This window comes from Stegostoma tigrinum, chromosome 4 (assembly GCF_030684315.1).
Source record: "Stegostoma tigrinum isolate sSteTig4 chromosome 4, sSteTig4.hap1, whole genome shotgun sequence".
Lineage (NCBI taxonomy): Eukaryota > Metazoa > Chordata > Chondrichthyes > Orectolobiformes > Stegostomatidae > Stegostoma > Stegostoma tigrinum.
Window position 1 is genome coordinate 8,942,625 of NC_081357.1, and position 22,666 is coordinate 8,965,290.

The 22,666-nt window shown below is 45.5% G+C and overlaps 1 protein-coding gene across 1 annotated transcript in view; it reads right to left on the reverse strand.

Annotated features, from left to right (window-relative positions):
- Window positions 1-22,666, reverse strand: part of LOC125452430 (zinc transporter ZIP9-B-like) — an 81,766-nt gene that overhangs the window by 39,514 nt on the left and 19,586 nt on the right. Inside the window, exons 2-3 of the mRNA XM_048530821.2 lie at window positions 11,494-11,602; window positions 8,902-9,081 (exon numbers count right to left, since the gene is read on the reverse strand). Coding sequence (XP_048386778.1) covers window positions 8,902-9,081; window positions 11,494-11,602 — 289 coding nt within the window. The remainder of the gene's footprint in view (window positions 1-8,901; window positions 9,082-11,493; window positions 11,603-22,666) is intronic.

The window sequence follows — 22,666 nt, forward strand, 5'->3', positions numbered from 1 at the left end:
ATGTATTGTATATATGTACTGGAGTGTAGCTGAGTGAATGATTTAGACATGCTGCGGTATTAGGCAGTGTGCTCTGTATGTTTTCTGTTGCTCAGTTTCGAACAAGTCTCTCCAATCCCCTCTAACCAGGCTAGGCCCGTGTAGGAAGTGCCAAGCCTCGCAGAGCTGCCAAATCTCTCCTTCTGTTTTTGCACTTTCAAAAGCACCATGTTTATGACAAGGTCACGAACCATTTTCAGAACAGGAAGGAGAATGTGCTTCTAGTAACTGATGCCCACTGACAGAACAAAGGAGGCTCTGTTGACTGGCAGGAACATGCGTGTCCCACCTTCCCTGCCCCAAGCTCCAGGAGGCAGTCAGTTACAAAGACGGCACTGTAAACCGTGTGCGAGCGAACTGGCAATGAGCTGCTCGATAGGCAAGAAGGAGCAAGGAAGACAAAACCTCACAGCTATTCCAGCGCGGGATCAAACACCACGGCAGGGCACCTGTGAGGTCTCATTTCTTCACACTTGTATCTGAGCTCAGCAACATTGCCAAGGGCAGTGACTGACTCACAATTACAGCATTGTGAGGGCAGGGCTGGTATCACAGGGCTGGTATCACAGGGCTGGTATCGCAGGACTGGTATCACAGGACTGGTATTACAGGGCTGGTATCACAGGGCTGGTATCGCAGGGCTGGTATCGCAGGACTGGTATCACAGGACTGGTATTACAGGACTGGTATTACAGGGCTGGTATCACAGGGCTGGTATCACAGGGCTGGTAATACAGGGCTGGTAATACAGGGCTGGTATTACAGGGTTGGTATTACAGGGCTGGTATCACAGGGCTGGTATTACAGGGCTGGTAATACAGGGCTGGTATTACAGGGCTGGTATCACAGGGCTGGTATTACAGGGCTGGTAATACAGGGCTGGTATTCCAGGGCTGATATCACAGTGCTGGTATTACAGGACTGGCATCACAGGGCTGGTATCACTGTGCTGGTAATACAGGGCTGGTATCGCAGAGCCGGTATGAAAGGGCTGGCATCACAGGGCTGGTATCACAGGGCTGGTATCACAGGGCTAGTATTGCAGGGCTGGTATTGCAGGGCTGGTAATACAGGGCTGGTATCGCAGAGCCGGTATGAAAGGGCTGGTATCACAGGGCTGGTATTACAGGGCTGGTATCACATGGCTGGTATCACTGGGCTGGTATTACAGGACTGGTATCGCAGGGCTGGTATTACAGGGCTGGTATCACAGGGCTGGTATCACAGGGCTGGTATCACAGGGCTGGTATTACAGGGCTGGTATCACAGGGCTGGTAATACAGGGCTGGCATCGCAGAGCCGGTATGAAAGGGCTGGTATCACTGGGCTGGTATCGCAGGGCTGGTATTGCAGGGCTGGTATCGCAGGGCTGGTATCGCAGGACTGGTATTACAGGATTGGTATCACTGTGCTGGTATTACAGGGCTGGTATTTCAATGCTGGTATCACAGGGCTGGTATCATTGGGCTGGTATCGCAGGGCTGGTATCGCAGGGCTGGCACCACAGGGCTGGTATCACAGGGCTGGTATCACAGGGCTGGTATCACAGGGCTGGTATCACAGGGCTGGTATAGCAGGGCTGGTATAGCAGGGCTGGTATTACAGGACTGGTATCACAGGGCTGGTATCACAGGACTGGTATCGCAGGGCTGGTATCGCAGGACTGGTATTACAGGATTGGTATCACTGTGCTGGTATTACAGGGCTGGTATTTCAATGCTGGTATCACAGGGCTGGTATCATTGGGCTGGTATCGCAGGGCTGGTATCGCAGGGCTGGCACCACAGGGCTGGTATCACAGGGCTGGTATCACAGGGCTGGTATCACAGGGCTGGTATCACAGGGCTGGTATAGCAGGGCTGGTATAGCAGGGCTGGTATTACAGGACTGGTATCACAGGGCTGGTATCACAGTGCTGATATTACAGGGCTGGTATCGCAGGACTGGTATCGCAGGGATGGTATCACAGGGTTGGTATCACTGTGCTGGTATCACAGGGCTGGTATTTCAACGCTGGTATTACAGGGCTGGTATCACAGGGCTGGATTCACAGTGCTGGTATTACAGGGCTGGTAAAACTGTGCTGGTATGACAGGGCTAGTCCTACAGGGCTGGTATCACTGGGCAGGTATTACTGGTCTGGTATCACACTGCTGGTATTACAGTGCTGGTATCTCTGGGCTGGTATCACAGGGCTGGTATCACTCTGCTGGTATCACAGAGCTGGTATCACAGGACTGGTATTGCAGGACTGGTCTTACAGGACGGGTATTACAGGGCCAGTAACACAGTGCTGGTTTCACAGTGCTGGTATCACAGGGCTGGTATTACAGGGCTGGTATTACAGGGCTGGTATCACTGGGCTAGTATCACAGGGCTGGTATCACTGTGTTGGTATTACAGGACTGGTATCACAGGGCTGGTATTACAGGGCTGGTATCACAGGGCTGGTATTACAGGACTGGTATCACAGGGCTGGTATCGCAGGGCTGGTATCACACGGCTGGTATCACAGGGCTCGTATCACAGGGCTGGTATCACAGGACTGATATCACTGTGTTGGTATTACAGGACTGGTATCACAGGGCTGGTATTACAGGACTGGTATCACTGGGCTGGTATCACAGGGCTGGTATCACTGTGTTGGTATTACAGGACTGGTATCACAGGGCTGGTATTACAGGACTGGTATCACAGGGCTGGTATCACAGGACTGGTAGCACAGGACTGGTATTACAGGACTGGTATCACAGGGCTGGTATTACAGGACTGGTATTACAGGACTTATATCACAGGGCTGGTATCACAGGGCTGGTATTACAGGACTGGTATAGGGTTGGCATCACAGGGCTGGCATCACAGGGCTGGTATTACAGGACTGGTATCACTGGGCTGGTAGCACAGGGTGGGTATTTCAATGCTGGTATTACAGGACTGGTATCACAGGACTGGTATCACTGTGTTGGTATTACAGGACTGGTATTATAGGACTGGTATTATAGGACTGGTGTCACTGTTGGTACTACAGGACTGGTATTACAGGACTGGTATTACAGGACTGGTATCACAGGGCTGGTATCACAGGGCTGGTATCACAGGACTGGTATTACAGGGCTGGTATTACAGGGCTGGTATCACTGTTGATACTACAGGACTGGTATTACAGGACTGGTATTACAGGGCTGGTATCACAGGGCTGGTATCACAGGACTGGTATTACAGGGTTGGTATCACTGTGCTGGTATTACAGGGCTGGTATTTCAATGCTGGTATTACAGGACTGGTATCGCAGGGCTGGTATCACAGGACTGGTATCACCGGGCTGGTAGCACTGTGCTGGTATCTCTGGGCTGGTATCACAGGGCTGGTATTACAGGGCAGGTATCACTGGGCTGGTATCACAGGGCTGGTATCACTGTGTTGGTATTACAGGACTGGTATCACAGGGCTGGTATTACAGGACTGGTATCACAGGGCTGGTATCACAGGACTGGTAGCACAGGACTTATATCACAGGGCTGGTATCACAGGGCTGGTATTACAGGACTGGTATAGGGCTGGCATCACAGGGCTGGCATCACAGGGCTGGTATTACAGGACTGGTATCACTGGGCTGGTAGCACAGGGTGGGTATTTCAATGCTGGTATTACAGGACTGGTATCACAGGACTGGTATCACTGTGTTGGTACTACAGGACTGGTATTACAGGGCTGGTATCACTGTTGGTACTACAGGACTGGTATTACAGGACTGGTATTATAGGACTGGTATTACAGGGCTGGTATTACAGGGCTGGTATCACTGTGTTGGTATTACAGGACTGGTATTACAGGACTGGTATTATAGGACTGGTATCACTGTTGGTACTACAGGACTGGTATTACAGGACTGGTATCACAGGACTGGTATCACAGGGCTGGTATCACAGGACTGGTATTACAGGGCTGGTATTACAGGGCTGGTATCACTGTTGATACTACAGGACTGGTATTACAGAACTGGCATTACAGGACTGGTATCACAGGGCTGGTATCACAGGACTGGTATTACAGGACTGGTATTACAGGACTGGTATCACAGGGCTGGTATCACAGGACTGGTATTACAGGACTGGTATTACAGGGCTGGTATTACAGGGCTGGTATCACTGTGTTGGTATTACAGGACTGGTATTATAGGACTGGTATTATAGGACTGGTGTCACTGTTGGTACTACAGGACTGGTATTACAGGACTGGTATTACAGGACTGGTATCACAGGGCTGGTATCACAGGGCTGGTATCACAGGACTGGTATTACAGGGCTGGTATTACAGGGCTGGTATCACTGTTGATACTACAGGACTGGTATTACAGGACTGGTATTACAGGGCTGGTATCACAGGGCTGGTATCACAGGACTGGTATTACAGGGTTGGTATCACTGTGCTGGTATTACAGGGCTGGTATTTCAATGCTGGTATTACAGGACTGGTATCGCAGGGCTGGTATCACAGGACTGGTATCACCGGGCTGGTAGCACTGTGCTGGTATCTCTGGGCTGGTATCACAGGGCTGGTATTACAGGGCAGGTATCACTGGGCTGGTATCACAGGGCTGGTATCACTGTGTTGGTATTACAGGACTGGTATCACAGGGCTGGTATTACAGGACTGGTATCACAGGGCTGGTATCACAGGACTGGTAGCACAGGACTTATATCACAGGGCTGGTATCACAGGGCTGGTATTACAGGACTGGTATTACAGGACTTATATCACAGGGCTGGTATCACAGGGCTGGTATTACAGGACTGGTATAGGGCTGGCATCACAGGGCTGGCATCACAGGGCTGGTATTACAGGACTGGTATCACTGGGCTGGTAGCACAGGGTGGGTATTTCAATGCTGGTATTACAGGACTGGTATCACAGGACTGGTATCACTGTGTTGGTACTACAGGACTGGTATTACAGGGCTGGTATCACTGTTGGTACTACAGGACTGGTATTACAGGACTGGTATTATAGGACTGGTATTACAGGGCTGGTATTACAGGGCTGGTATCACTGTGTTGGTATTACAGGACTGGTATTACAGGACTGGTATTATAGGACTGGTATCACTGTTGGTACTACAGGACTGGTATTACAGGACTGGTATCACAGGACTGGTATCACAGGGCTGGTATCACAGGACTGGTATTACAGGGCTGGTATTACAGGGCTGGTATCACTGTTGATACTACAGGACTGGTATTACAGAACTGGCATTACAGGACTGGTATCACAGGGCTGGTATCACAGGACTGGTATTACAGGACTGGTATCACAGGGCTGGTATCACAGGACTGGTATTACAGGACTGGTATTACAGGGCTGGTATTACAGGGCTGGTATCACTGTGTTGGTATTACAGGACTGGTATTATAGGACTGGTATTATAGGACTGGTATCACTGTTGGTACTACAGGACTGGTATTACAGGACTGGTATTACAGGACTGGTATCACAGGGCTGGTATCACAGGGCTGGTATCACAGGACTGGTATTACAGGGCTGGTATTACAGGGCTGGTATCACTGTTGATACTACAGGACTGGTATTACAGGACTGGTATTACAGGACTGGTATCACAGGGCTGGTATCACAGGACTGGTATTACAGGACTGGTATTACAGGACTGGTATCACAGGGCTGATATCACAGGACTGGTATTACAGGACTGGTATTACAGGGCTGGTATTACAGGGCTGGTATCACTGTTGGTACTACAGGACTGGTATTACAGGACTGGTATCACAGGGCTGGTATCACAGGGCTGGTATCACAGGGCTGGTATCTTTCATGGTCAAATAAAGAAACAGATCAACGCTACACCCATGGGGTCACTCATCTCAGGACTCATCGCAGAAGCAGTCATGCGAAGATGAGAACACACCATCCTCCCCCGCATTCCGCCTAAACTGTGGATTCAGTATGTAGATGACACACACCTTCGTCATTATTAAACACAACAAATTAGAAGCGACCAACCGCCTCAATAACAACAGTATTCACAGGGATTAAATTCACAAGGGAAGATGAAAACAACAATCCCTTCTGTTTCTGGATGTTAAAGTGGAGCGTACGACCAATAGGCAGTTCCAAACCTCAGTGTGCAGAAAAGCAACCCATACAGATCAAATCCTCAACTTCCACAGCAACCATCCCAATGCCCACAAACAAAGCTGCATCAGGACACTACTTAAACGGCCCAGGGCACATTGAAACACTCCGGAATTACACCGGGAAGAGGAAGAACACTAATCGAAGATCCTTGCTTTAAACGGATATTCCTACAACTTCATCCACAGACGCCTACATAACAGGCAACAACAGGAGGGCACAGTATGACCTAACACACTGACCACACTTCCCTCCATCAGGAACATATCAGGGACATGTTGAGCCTTTGTAGTGATTGGTAGAACTGAGTGGCTTGTTAGGCCATTACAGAGGGTAACTGAGAGTCAACCACGTTGGTGTTGGTCTGGAGTCACATGTAGGCCAGACCCGATGAGGGTGGCAGGCTTCCATCCCTGAATCAGATGGGTTTTGAGAATTGTCAGTGGTTTCACGGTTAGCAGTAAATGCTTAATTCCAGATTTTTTTTATTGAATTCAAACTGCACAGTCTGCCATTACGGAATTCAAACTGGGCCCACAGAACATTAGTTGAGTTTCTGTGTTAACATTCTAGTGACAATACCATTAGGCCATCATTTCCCAGAGAGGGGTCTTCCCTGGAGTAGTATCAGTAATCGCTTTGTCTTCTATCCCTTTCTTCTGTCTCTTTCCCTCCTTGGGGCACACAGTGTCCATCTCTCTGTCTCATTCCTGTCCGCCTGCATCACATCCTCAACCACGGACCCACCATCAGCATAAATATCACCTTTTCCCAGCTGCTAGAAGTGTCACTGGACTCGAAAAGTTAACTCTGTTTTTCTCTCCACGGCCAAACTGACTGGGTTTCTCCAGAAATTTGTGCTTTTGTTCCCAATATATTCAATCGCACCTCCTAAGAGAGTCTCTCCAAACACAATATCAGCCTATTGAACCCTCTCTACACTACTTGCATCAGCTGTATATCTTTCTTTAGGTAAGGGGCCCAAACCTGTCCCCAGTATTCCCAGTGTAGTCCGATCCACGCCTTGTACAGTTTTAGCAAGATCTCCCTGTTGTTAATATTCCACTCCCTTCGAAATAAAGGCCAACATTCCATTTTCCAGAGCAGGTGAGGACCGGCAGATTTCCTTCCCTAAAGGGCATTCACGAATCAGATAATTTTTTTATGACAATAAACATTGAATGTGATTCCAAGATGGCAGTGGAGTAGGATACTTCAGCTTGTCCGCTCTGCTCCCCCTGTTCTTCTTTTTCTTCTCTTTTCTCCTCACTCTTTGAATTTTCTTCTTCTCCTCCAGCCTCCAGTCGACTCCCAGCTTCCCATGACTCCGGACCTCAGCGCAGACATGACGAGGTCTGGTATAGAGCGCTCCTGTGGTGCCCTCCCAGCTTGACTTGGCAGCTTCCAGGCCTGCCATCCTTCTGGCCCTGGTGTGGCAGTCTCTCGGCCAGATATGGCCTCAGTGTGGTCTCCTGGTCTGGAAGTGATTCCAGAGCAATCTCCCAGCCTCATGATCCTCGAGGTGAAGCCGAGCGCAGACGGGAGGGTAGGTGCTAGAGTGGTCTCAGTTGGAAGATGGCTGTTCTGAACTTTTTATTTCTGCAATGCTGAACATTTTATTGTCCTATTTTGTAAGGTCTTGTAATGAAGAAGCTGTACCTAAGAGCACAGTAAGTGGCAACATGTAAACTTTTTACTGTTCTCATTACAGTACATAAAGCTAATTCAATTCAATTCAATTCAATTCGATTCAGATTTGAATTCTAGATTTTCACCAAATTCAAATTTTAATCACCTGTCACGAAGAGAATTCAAATCCATGTGCCCAGAACATTAGTTCAGTGATAGTACCACGACTCCACTGACACACAGACAAGGACTCCCAAATCCCTCTCTGTTCAATAGCTTTCTTTTCCTATTTAAATAATATTCAACGCAAAAGCAGAAATTACTGGAGAAAGTCAGCAGGTCTGGCAGCATTTGAACAGAACAGAAGAAGGGTCACTGGACCCAAACCATTTGCTCTGTTCTTCTCTCCACAGTTGAGTTGCTCCAACAATTTCTGTTTTTGTTTCAGATTTTCAGCTTTGTTTTCTTTTTATCAAATAATATTCGGCTCCTCTACTTTTCTTGCCCATAACATTACATTTCCCCACATTACATTCCATCTGCAAAATTTCTGCCTGCTCACTTAAACCTGTCCACATCCCTCTGCAGACTCTCTGTGGGATCCTCACCACTTGCGTTCCCAAAGAATTTTGTGTTATCTACAAACTTTGCAATAGTATATACATGTTGATTGCTGTTAATATATGTTGTAAATAACTGTGGTCCCAGCACTGATCCCAATCCACTCCACGTGCAAATCTTTATCTCTTTTCTCTTTTTCACCAGGCCAACTGGGAGAGAAAGGGGATAGTAGGGTGGGCAGATGCTGGAATTCAGGGTCAATAAAATGTGGAGGAACACAACAGGTCAAACAGCATCAGGGGAGCAGGAAAGTCAACGTTTCGGGCCTGGAGCCTTCATCGGGATTGGGGAGGGAGAAGGGAGCTCAGAAATAAAGAGTGGAAAGGGGTGTGGGGTTGGGGAAGGTAGGTGGGATGGTGGTAGGTGGGTGCCGTACTCCTCCAGCTCCACATTTTACCGACTGAGAGAGAAAGGAGTTTGGTTTTAATGTTATACAAGTTTCTGTCATAAGAAAGATGAACATACCTCCCTGCCTTGCGATGCAGTTGCCGATCTGATCAATGGTGAACATAAGGAGGAAGCCCATGACAAGGGACACACCAATGATGAAATGGGGAGGTGCAAACTCTTTTGTGCCTGCCTGCTTTCCGTCCAACGCCTCATATTCCTTCAGAACTTGCCTCTGTGACATATTGCTCTGCTGATCTGTAATTTCAGACAACAGACCTTTCTTCAATAAGTACATTTTTCAAAGTGCAAGCATTTTTCTTGTCCCCTTTTTTTTGCCCCCACAGAACCATGCTGCCCTGCATTCACTGCTCCTTTCTCAATGATAATGGGAACTGCAGATGCTGGAGAATTCCAAGATAATAAAATGTGAGGCTGGATGAACACAGCAGGCCAAGCAGCATCTCAGGAGCACAAAAGCTGACGTTTCGGGCCTAGACCCTTCATCAGAGAAGGGTCTAGGCCTGAAATGTCAGCTTTTGTGCTCCTGAGATGCTGCTTGGCCTGCTGTGTTCATCCAGCCTCACATTTTATTATCCTTTCTCAATGGGTCAGACTCGAAGCCTTGCCTCCAGGCATCGTTTCGAAAAGAAACATTCAGAGAATTGAACAATTAAGTAGAGATTACAAGGTGTGGAGTTGGATGAACACAGCAGGCCAAGCAGCATCAGAGGAGCAGGAAGGCTGACATTTTGGGCCGAGACCCTTCTTCATCTGCTCCCCTGACGCTGTTTGGCCTGCTGTGTTCATCCAGCTCTACACCTTGTTATCTCAGATTCTCCAGCATCTGCAGTTCCTACTATCTCTGAACAATTAAGTCCAACTGGAGTTAGTGAGGTGTTCCTGTCTGAACCAGCAGCATTAATGTAAAGCATCAATGAGTATAATATCGCAGCAGCCTCACTTAGGGAGTCAGGTCCTCAGGCTCTGGGTTTGAGTACAAATCCAGTCGTAGCTGATGTGGCGCAATTAGTACATGGGACTCCTCTATTTACCACCTGTATTAACAGTTCCTTGAGAGCACTATATGTAAAATGCCTGTTTGCAGATGATATAAATTTGGTAGGCAAGTTAGACGAATACAGGCAGGCTGGAAGAACAGGAACGAGCAAGCCACAAAAATTGCAATGTGGGTTAAATGTGAAGGCATCCTCTTTTATTGTAAGAACAGAAAAGCAGGATATTTATTGAATTGTGACAGACTGGGACATCACCTCACAAAGTTAACACAAAAGTACACCAAGCAATTAAGATCACAAACAACATGTTGACTTGGTTTACACAAGGAAGGATGTACCTGCCCAACAGGGGGTGAAATGGAGGCTCACTCAACTCATTCCTGGGGTGAGGAGATTGTTCCGTGAAGAAAGTCTAAGTTGACTTGATCTGTGATAATAAAATGTGAGGCTGGATGAACACAGCAGGCCCAGCAGCATCTCAGGAGCACAAAAGCTGACGTTTCGGGCCTAGACCCTTCATCAGAGAGGGGGATGGGGTGAGGGTTCTGGAATAAATAGGGAGAGAGGGGGAGGCGGACCGAAGATGGAGAGAAAAGAAGATAGGTGGAAAGGAGAGTATAGGTGGGGAGGTAGGGAGGGGATAGGTCAGTCCAGGGAAGTCTCCCCTTCCCCCACCGCATCCCAAAACCAGCCCAGTTCGTCCCCTCCCCCCACTGCATCCCAAAACCAGCCCAGCCTGTCTCTGCCTCCCTAACCTGTTCTTCCTCTCACCCATCCCTTCCTCCCACCTCAAGCCGCACCTCCATCTCCTACCTACTAACCTCATCCCACCTCCTTGACCTGTCCGTCTTCCCTGGACTGACCTATCCCCTCCCTACCTCCCCACCTACACTCCCTCCACCTATCTTCTTTACTCTCCATCTTCGGTCCACCTCCCCCTCTTTCCCTATTTATTCCAGAACCCTCTCCCCATCCCCCTCTCTGATGAAGGGTCTAGGCCCGAAACGTCAGCTTTTGTGCTCCTGAGATGCTGCTTGGCCTGCTGTGTTCATCCAGCCTCACACTTTATTATCTTGGATTCTCCAGCATCTGCAGTTCCCATTATCTCTGACTTAATTTGTATTCACTAGAGTTTGGAGAGCGTGGGCAAGGTGGTGGGAGAGTTGTGGGGGGGTGCGCGTGGATGGGAGAGAGGGATGTGGAGGGGAGGGGATAGGGAAAGAGGAGGAGAGCAGGAGAATGAGAAAGAGGAGGCCGTGAGGGGAGAAGAAGACGAGAGGCTGCTCTTTGAGTACCATCTGCCCATGGCTAGGTCGTTTTTACAGATTTGTCTCTTTGTTGCCCGTTTTGTAGAGATCAATCTCTTTGAACACCTCCAAGTATCACTGCTCCTTCTATAGTTACCCATTTCATGTACGTGCCCACTAGGGGAGTTGGTTTGCTGAGATGGCTGATACTAAATTACTCCAGAGGTGTGTGTTCAATCCTTGTATCAGCTGTGGTAGTCACCTGCCTTGTCTCACGTTTATATGGAGTGGCGCCTTTCAATCTACATAAACCCTCGTCTTTCGCTCTCTAACAAAGAGATATCTATGGTCCTTCACAGACTATGTCTTTGCAGGATTAACGGTGAGTGTAAATGGGCACTGACCTGCTGTGAGATCTCCCAACAACAGCTCGATTCCCTCGGGAATAATGATGGCTAGAGCTGTGCCACATAATAATCCTGCTCCGAGCACTGTCACAAACTTCAGCTTCTCCTACACAGATAGAGAGAGGGAGACAGAGAGAGAGAAAAAGAACGAGCAGGATAAGGCATCAAGATCCAGAACTACATTCACACACATACATACCGAGCGTCCTGTTGTAATGCAAACTATTTGATCTGCAGTAACACTGACTGAATGTTCTGTAAATTTGCAGACTGACTTGTTCTATAATAATACAGGCTGCATAACCTATAATAAATTGGAATGACTATTCTCTAATAATTCAGACTGAATTAACGTGATACATTAATGATTTTGCAAAATGCTGGGGGCTTTTTGGAAGATTATAGTCAAGGGTATCTACTGTGACTGCTGCCACGACTCAAGAGCCCGGGGAAGCCCATGGACCCTGGGGATGTGTCTATCTTTAGTGATGACAGCTTCCCAGGGTTTTTTCTTGGGTTTCCTTTAAGTTCCACCTTTTCCTTTACCTCTTGATTTTCAAACATTCCTTGGACGTTTGTTATGTCTTCCGCAGCACATCTACACATAATACCTGTGCAATGCTTCAGCCGTTTCCTATTTTACACTATTAATTCCTCAAACTCCATGGTGACCAACCCCCACTTCAGTTAACCTATTCCTTTTCAAATACTTATCAAAATTTCTCCTGTCTGTTTTACTATCTCTAGTTACCTTTCTCTTACTCTAATTTCTCCTTCCTGATTTTTTTTTGTCATTCTTTGCTAGTTTCTAAAATTTAGCCAATTTTCTGACCTATCAGTAAACATTTGCAGCAGTGAATTTTTTTTTGTCCAATTTGTTACTCTGTTTAATTTCATCAGCTAGCCACTGATAGTACATCCTTCTCTTAGGCCCTCTCTCCTTGTACAGAACATATTTTTGAAATGAAATATCTTGTTGGAACATAGAAAAGAGGAGCAGGAATAAGCTATTTGGCTCTACGATCCTGCTCTGCTGTTCACTATGATCAGGGCTAATCATCCAACTCATTTGCCTGTTCCCACTTTTTCCTGATATCCTTTGATTCCTTTTATCCCAAGTGCTCTATCCAACTCCTTCTTATGTTTTGGTCTGAACTACCTTCTGTTAGCAAATTCCCCCACAGGCTCACCACTCTCTAAGTGAAGGCACTTCCCCTCATCTCGGCCTTAAATAGTTTACCTTATATCCTGAGACTGTGATCCCTGGTTCTGGACTCCCCAGTCACTGGAAGCATCCTTCCTGTCCTTACCCTGTCTAGTTCTGTTCAAATTTTACTGGTTTCTATGAGATTCCCCCCTCCTCCAACAAGCCTGAATTCCAGGGAATATAAAGAGCGAATGATTTATTCTCACATATATCTTGAAGATGCAGTGAAAAATGTTTGGTCACCACAATTCAGCACCACTTGGAGCTACAAATAGAATTCTCAAAATTACCGAGGTAAGAGTTCATCTTCTGTTCAAACTGGATCTCAAGCATGGCTTCAGGGCTCCTGCAAGGTCTCTGAAAGGTGTACCAGTCCTTAGGGAGTCCCACCCCAGGAACAGCAACAACAATGCCGATACCCCAGCTCCATGCTGTTCAACTCCTCCAGCAGTGCAGGCTGTGGGCCTAACTGATTCAGCCTCTCCTCATACTTCGGCCTGGTGAACTTTTGCTGCACTCCCTCTACGTGACGAACACCCTTCCTCAGATAATGAGATCAAAACTGCAACTAGTATTCCAGGTGTGACCACATCAAGGCAGATTGTACATTTGCAGCAAGACATCCCTGCCCCTGTACTTTCACCCTCTCACTATGAATGCCAACATTTGAGCACTTTACCACCTGCTACACTCACATGCCTACTTACAGCAGCCAGTGCACAAGGGTACTCAGGTCTCTTTATACATTCCTTTCTCTCAGAGTATAGTCACTCAAGTTAATTATCCTTCGTGATCTGGCACTGCTTCTCTACAGTCCTACCTTTTAACCTATTTTCCCAGTTCACTCTATCTACCATTATCAATCTGATTTATCCAATCCAAGCAAAGATCAAAGTTATCAATGATTATTGCAGTTTGTTTCTTCTAAATCACAATGATTTCTTATTGTATACTTTGTGGTTACAGTGGCTCTAACCTACTCTCCCAAGTGGCTTCTTACCTCTGCTGTTTCCTGTCTCTACACAAAGTTATTCTACATCTTGATCTTCGGAACTAAGGCCACCTCCTTACTGTTTAATGAACAGAATTATTACTCCACCACCTTTGTCAAGCTTCCTGTCCTTCTAAAACATCAAGCACTCTGAATTTTTAGGTCCCAATGACTTTGAGGAGCCATGAGGAGCGCCCAGAATTTCCCTCATGACTCCACAGGACTGTAGTCCCCTATGATGTCCTTACTTTCGAGACTATTGTCTAGAAGCACCAATCAGATTCTCGCCAGGTTCCCCCACCTACTCACAGAAAGAGATTAAAATCTTTTAATTCCTCACCCGCCAAATTCCTCAATACTCTATCAATGTAGTTAATAAGATGCACTGCCTACTTAAAAATACTTTGACAGTTCTATAATGCATTGACTGTCCAGTGCGATGGAACAAGCGGACACATTTGTATGTTCAAACATACGATATCCCTGACAGTACAACATTCCCTAATTATTCACTGGACAGTGAGCTGGATTGTCTAAGTAACTTTGGGACATTTTATTATGGTGCTATATAAATGTGGGCTGTTGTGATTTCTGGGAGGGTATTAACATGAACGTGGAACAGGAACTGTACAGGGGTGGAAAAGTCATTTGTGTGGATTTCTCCCGTATCCGGGGAACACCGCATAGTCGGACGTTTTCAACGGAAACCTTTTCCAAGAGTGGAAAATGTCCATGGCACTGTTCAAAGAAGAACAGGTAGGTCCTTGTCAATATGCATTCCTCAACTAAAATCCATAATAAACGCATTACCTATGTGTTTTCTCAGTGGCATTTCTGAGACTGTCATTTGCACAATGTCGCCACCAGGTTATAGGAGTGGTTATAGGAGTGATTACAGAGTGATAGCTTCAGGATTGGAGCTGTGTTAGTCCAAGTTCCACCTATCAATCAGTCTCCTAGAATATTAACAGGAAGTTAGGGGCAAACGGATATTATGTGATATTTCATTGTCAGCATTTATTATGGACCTGTTTCTTTTAAAATGGTCATCTGAAAATAATTATTTAGTAGACATGTTTGTATTAACAATAAGAGAATGGATGAAGTGTGATGAATGCTTGTAATTCCATTGTACAAAATATATTGGGATATCTTTCAATTTATATTATGTTTGAAATACACTCAAAACTTGTACATCTGATTCGCTGAGTATGATTTTCATAAGTTGTAAAATTTACGTGTATATTATATGGTCTTCGAGTGGGCCCCTTTCATCATTATCTCCAATTTCTTTGCGAATCGACTCAGCCTATCTCTGATTCACATCAGTATAACAAACATTTTCGATGCCAGAATTTGGGACAAAAATGACTATTCCAACAATTGTACAGTTCCTGTTCCATGCTCATGTTAACACTCTCCCAGCAACTACAATGGCCTGCATTTATACAGCACCATCATAAAATGTCCCAAACACAATCCAGCTCACAGGGAGTCCTGTACTATCAGAGATATCTTACATTTAAACATATAAATCAGGAGCAGAAGTCGGCCATTCAGCCCCTCAGGCCTGCTGTACAGTTTAATAAGGTCATGGCTGATCTGATTGTAACCTCATATGGGTTTGTACTTATATGTATCCAGAGTAGAGACATTGCCTTGACTATAAATATCCACCTAGTCTGCTATTCCAGCCCTGATAAGCATTCACTCTGTTCCTTAATACAAATATACTCACCTCTGCCTTAAACATATTCAAAGTCACTGCTTCCAGCAACATCTCTGGAACAGGAGCTCCAAAGACACTCAACAACAAAGTTTACCTAATCTTCATCTCAAATGGGTGGCCCCCTATTTTTAAATACTGACCTCTAGTTCTAGCTTCTCAAATAAGAGAAAACATTTTCACCACATCTTCCCTGTCAAGCTCCTACAGGATCTTATATGTTTCAATCAAAAACATCTCTTGATCTTCTAAACTCAGTCCATCCATAATCTCCTCCTAAGAAAACCTGTCCATTTTAGGCATTAGAACATAGAACATTACAACACAGTACAGGCCCTTCGGCCCTCGATGTTGTGCTGACCTGTCATACCGATCTGAAGCCCATCTAACCTACACTATTCCATGTACGTCCATATGCTTGTCCAATGACGACTTAAATATACCTAAAGTTGGCGAATCTACTGCCGTTGCAGGCAAAGCGTTCCATTCCCTTACTACTCTCTGAGTAAAGAAACTACCTCTGACATCTGTCCTATATCTTTCACCCCTCAATTTATAGCTATGTCCCCTCGTGCTTGCTGTCACCATCCTAGGAAAGAGGCTCTCCCTATCCACCCTATCTAACCCTCTGATTATTTTATATGTTTCAATTAAGTCACCTCTCAACCTTCTTCTCTCTAATGAAAACAGCCTCAAGTCCCTTAGCCTTTCCTCATAAGACCTTCCCTCCATACCAGGCAACATCTTAGTAAATCTCCTCTGCACCCTTTCCAAAGCTTCCACATCCTTCTTCTAATGTGGTGACCAGAACTGTACGCAATACTCCAAGTGCAGCCGCACCAGAGTTTTGTACAGCTTCACCATAACCTCTTGGTTCCTGAACTCGATCCCTCTATTAATAAAAGCTAAAACACTGAATGCCGCCTTAACAGCCCTGTCAGCCTGGGTGGCAACTTTCAAGGATCGAGGTCTGGTAAACCTTTTTTGAACTGCCTCTATCTTACTTGAGAGGCCAGAAGATGCTCAAGTGGTCTAAAACGTCACTACCCATCTCCAGATTGAAAGGAAGAGGAAGAGTGATAGGGTGGTGTTTGTCACAGGGGCTGGGATAGCAGGCTAGGTGGATGTTTATAGTCAGGGCAATGTCCCTACTCTGGACATGTACCAGTACAGACCCATTTCGGAGTCTGGGAGCAGGCACTGTGTCAAGTCAATGTTTAGTGACATTGTCACTGCAAATTGCACTGAATGAAAGATGCTATAAAAATTAAAGTTGCTGTTGATTTTGGTCCCAAAAGAACACTGGAGGGAATTATCAGAAAAACTCAGGATCATGACATCCTGATGGACAGAGGAATGAATGGGTTTGACGGTGTGCTGAGGACTGGAGTAGATGTATCTCTGGTCTGCACGGGACATAGTTCCTTGTAAGTAGAGTTGCAGATACACAAGTTAGTGAAGAAGGCATTTGGTCAGTGCACTGAGTATAGGAGTTGGGGGGTCATATTGTGGCTGTACAGGCTAGAACACTTTTGGAATATTGCAATCAGTTCTGGTCTCCCTGCTATAGGAAGGATGTTGTGAAACATGAAAGAGTTCAGATAAGATTTACAAAGGTGTTGCAGGGGTTAGAGGGTTTGAGCTGCAGGGAGAGGCTGAATAAGCCGGTGCTGTTTACCTTGGAGTGTCGGAGGCTGAGAGGTAACCTCATAGAGGTTTATAAAATAATGAGGGGCATGGATAGGGTGAATAGCCAGAGTCTTTTCCCTGGGGTGGGGGAATCCGAAACTAAAGGGCATGGGTTTAAGGTGAGAGGGGAAAGATTTATTGGGGACTTGAGGGGCATACTTTTTCACACAGAGGGTGGTGCATGTAAGGAATGAGCTGCCAGAGGAATTGTCACCGGCTGGTACAATTATGATATTTAAAGTCATCCGGATGGGTATGTGAATAGGAAGGGCTTAAAGGGATATGGGCAAAGGCTGGCAAATGGGGCGAGATTAATTGAGTATGGATGAGAAGGGCAGAAGGGTCTGCTTCCATGCTGTACATCTCTATGACGTATGACTCTAAGTATATGCCAGAGACACAGCGATGAGACAAGACAGATGAAGTTTGCTTACTTGAAGAGTGAGGCTGCCTCTCTCCCATTACCATTATCACAATACACGGGGGGGGGGGGGGGGGGGGGGGGGGGGGTTCAGACTGAATTTCTGCACTCACTGCTCATCCTGTACAATTACACAGCTACCTGTTACACAAATGAATCATTGGGCTATTGATTACAAATACATTCATATTCTGAGACTAATTTGTGAGGCTTACAGTTACATTTCACTGAAAGAGAACAATCAGTAACATATCATTAATTAGAAAACAATGAACATGCAGCTCCTTCACGTTCAGATGAGTTAGGCCTGGTGTTTGATTTCATTTTTCTGAATACGCAGTGACTTTATATGGTCACTGCGACAAAATACTGACTGTATACAGTTACACAGTAACCCTTCCACTACAAAATATACACTGATTGTGTACAGTTACACAGTAACCGTTCCCCTACAAAACATACACTGACTGTGTACAGTTACACAGTAACCCTTACCCGACAAAATATACAATGACTGTGTACAGTTACACAGTAACCCTTCCCGTACAAAATATACACTGACTGTGCACAGTTAAACAGTAACCGTTCCCCGACAAAATATACACTGACTGCGTACAGATACACCGTAACCCTTCCCCTGCTGAATATACATTGACTGTGTGCAGTTACACAGTAACCCTTCCTGTACAAAATATACACTGACTGTGTACAGTTCCACAATAACCTTTCCCCTGCTGAATATATACTGACTGAATAGAGTTACATAGTAACCCTCACCCTGCTGAATATACACTGACTGTGCACAGTTGCACAATAACCCTTCCCCTGTTGAATATACAGTGACTGTGTACAGTTACACAGTAACCCTTCCCCCACAAAAAAAACACTCACTGTATACAGTTACACAGTAACCCTTCCCCTACAAAATATACACTGACTGTATACAGTTACACAGTAACCCTTCCCCTACAAAATATACACTGACTGTGTACAGTTACACAGTAACCCTTTCCCTACAAAATATACACTGACTGTGCACAGTTCCACAGTAACTCTTCCTCTGCTGAATATACACTGACTGTAAACAGTTATATAGTAACCCTCACCCTGCTGAATATACACTGACAGTGTACAGTTACACAGTAACCCTTCCCCTACAAAATATACACTGACTGTGTACAGTTACACAGTAACCCTTCCCCTGCTGAGTATACACTGACTGTGTACTGTTACACAGTAACCCATCCCCCACAAAATATACACTCACTGTATACAGTTACACAGTAACCCTTCCCCTGCTGAATATACACTGACTGTGTACACTAACACAGTAACCCATCCCCTGCTGAGTATACAGTGACTGTGTACAGTAACACAGCAACCCTTCCCCTACAAAATATACACTGACTGTGTACAGTTAAACAGTAACCCTTCCCCGACAAAATATACACTGACTATGTACAGTTACACAGTAACCCTTACCCTGCTCAATATACACTGACTGTGTACAGTTACACAGTAACCCTTCCCCTACAAAATATACACTGACTGTGTACAGTTACACAGTAGCCCTTACCCTGCTCAATATACACTGACTGTGTACAGTTACACAGAAACCATTCCCCTGCTGAATATACACTGACTGTATACAGTTACAAAGAAACCCTTCCCCTGCTGAATATACACTGACTGTGTACAGTTACACAGTAACCCATCCCCTGCTGAATATACACTGACTGTGTACACTAACACAGTAACCCCTCCCCTACAAAATATACACTGACTGTGTACAGTTACACATTAACCCTTACCCTGCTCAATATACACTGACTGTGTACAGTTACACAGTAACCCTTTCCCTGCAAAATATACACTGACTGTGTACACTAACACAGTAACCCATCTCCTGCTGAATATACATTGACTGTGTACAGTTACACAGTAACCCTCACCCTGCTGAGTATACACTGACTGTGTACAGTTACACAGTAACCCATCCCCCACAAAATATACACCCACTGTATACAGTTACAGAGTAACCCTTGCCCTGCTGAGTATACAGTGAGTGTGTACAGTTACACAGTAACCCTTCCCATACAAAATATACACTGACTGTGTACAGTAACACAGTAACCCTTCCCCTACAAAATATACAAGGACTGTGTACAGTTACACAGTAACCCTTGCCCTACAAAATATACAATGACTGTGACAGTTACACAGTAACCCTTCCCCTGTTGAGTATACAGTGACTGTGCATATTTACACAATAACCATTCCCCTGCTGAATATACACTGACTGTGTACAGTTACACAGTAACCCTTCCCCTAAAAAATATACACTGACTGTGTACAGTTACACAGTAACCCTTCCCTTATAAAATATACAATGGCTGTGTACAGTTACACAGTAACCCTTCCCTTACAAAATATACACTGACTGTGTACAGTTACACAGTAACCCTTCCCCTACAAAATATACAATGACTGTGTACAGTTACACAGTAACCCTTCCCCTACAAAATATACAATGACTGTGTACAGTTACACAGTAACCCTTGCCCTACAAAATATACACTGACTGTGTACAGTAACCCTTCCCCTACAAAATATACAATGACTGTGTACAGTTACACAGTAACCCTTCCCCTACAAAATACACACTGACTGTGCACAGTTACACAGTAACCCTTCCCCTACAAAATATACACTGACTGTGTACAGTTACACAGTAATCCTTACCCTGCTGATTAGAGAGTGACTATATACAGTTGCACAGTAACCCTTAGCCTGCTGATTAGAGAGTGACTATATACAGTTGCACAGTAACCCTTCCCCTGCTGAATACACAGTGACTATATACAGTTACACAGTAACCCTTCCCCTGTGAAATATAGTGATCATATATAGTTACCAAGTTGCCTTTATCCTACTGAACATACACTGACTGCACAGTTAACAGTAATCCTTACCATACATAGCGACTGTGTACAATTACGTAGTATCCCTTAAGCCACTGAATATATGGTGGGAGGTTATGGCCTCGTGGTATTATCACTGGACTATTAATCCAAATACCCAGATAGTGTCCTGGGGACCTGTGTTCCATAAGACCGTAAGACATAGGAGAGGAAGTAAGGCCATTCGGCCCATCGAGTCCACTCTGCCATCTAATCAAGGCTGATGGGCATTTCAACTCCACTTCCCTGCACTCTCCCCGAAGCCCTTGATTCCTTGTGAGATCAAGGATTTGTCGATCTCTGCCTTGAAGGCATCTAATGTCCCGGCCTCCACTGCACTCCGTGGCAATGAATTCCACAGGCCCACCACTCTCTGGCTGAAGAAACGTCTCCTCATTTCCGTTCTAAATTTACCCCCTTTAATTCTAATGGGTCCACGGGTCCTAGTCTCCCCGCCCTACGGAATCAACCTCCCAGCGTCCACCCTTTCTAAACCATTCATTATCTTGTAAGTTTCTATTAGATCTCCCCTCAACCTTCTAAACACTAATGAATCCAGTCCCAGGATCCTCAACCATTCATCGTACGTTAGACCTACCATTCCAGGGATTATCCATGTGAATCTCCGCTGGACATGCTCCAATGCCAGTATGTCCTTCCTGAGGTGTGGGGCCCAAAATTGGACACAGTATTCTAAACGGGGCCTAACTAGAGCTTTATAAAGCCTCAGAAGCACATCGCTGCTTTTATATTCCAACCCTCTTGAGATAAACGACAACATTACATTTGCTTTCTTAATCACGGACTCTACCTGCAAGCGAACCTTTAGAGAATCCTGGACCAACACTCCCAGATCCCTTTGTACTTCTGCTTTGCGAATTTTCTCACCATTTAGAAAATAGTCCATGCCTGTATTCTTTTTTCCAAAGTGCAAGGCCTCGCATTTACTCACGTTGAATTTCATCAGCCATTTCCTGGACCACTCTCCTAAACTGTCTAAATCTTTCTACAGCCTCCCCACCTCCTCAGTACTACCTCCCTGTCCACCTATCTTCGTATCATCGGCAAACTTCGTCAGAATGCCCCCAGTCCCTTCATCCAGATCATTAATGTATAAAGTGAACAGCTGTGGCCCCAACACTGCGGGACACCACTCGTCACTGGTTGCCATTCTGAAAAAGAGCCTTTTATCCCAACTCTCTGCCTTCTGTCAGACAGCCAATCCTCAATCAAAGCCAGTAGTTCACCTCGAACACCATGGGCCCTCACCTTACTCAGCAGCCTCCCGTGAGGCACTGTATCAAAGGCCTTTTGGAAGTCTAGATAGATAACATCCACTGGGTTTCCCTGGTCTAACCTACTTGTTACCTCTTCAAAGAATTCTAACAGGTTTGTCAGGCACGACCTCCCCTTACTAAATCCATGCTGACTTGTTCTAATCTGACCCTGCACTTCCAAGAATTTAGAAATCTCATCCTTGACAATGGATTCAAGAATTTTACCAACTACCGAGGTTAGGCTAATCGGCCTATAATTTTCCATCTTTTGTCTTGATCCCTTTCTTAAACAAGGGGGTTACAACAGCAATTTTCCAATCATCTGGGACTTACCCTGACTCCAGTGACTTTTGAAAGATCACGACCAAAGCCTCTGCTATTTCCTCAGCCACCTCCCTCAGAACTCTAGGATGTAGCCCATCAGGGCCAGGGGATTTATCAATTTTTAGACCCTTTAGCTTTTCTAGCATTTTCTCTTTTGTAATGCCTACCATACTCAACTCTGCCCCCTGACTCTCCCTAATTGTTGGCATACTACTCATGTCTTCCACTGTGAAGACTGACGCAAAGTACTTATTAAGTTCTTCAGCTATTTCCTTAAAAATTCCAGGTTCGAATCCTGCCATGGCAGATGTTGGAATTTGAATTCAATTTATTTTTAAAAAAGCTGGAATTAAGAATCTAATGAAGATTGTGAATCCATGACTGATTATAGGAAAAACCAACCTGACTTGCCAATGTCCCTTAGGGAGGGAAACTGCCATCCTTACCTGGTCTGGCCTACATGTGACTCCAGACCCACAGCAACGTGGTTGACTCTGAACTGCCCTCTGGGTAATTAGGGATGGGGCAATAAATGCTGCCTCGCCAGTGATGCCCCCATCCCGTGAATGAATTAA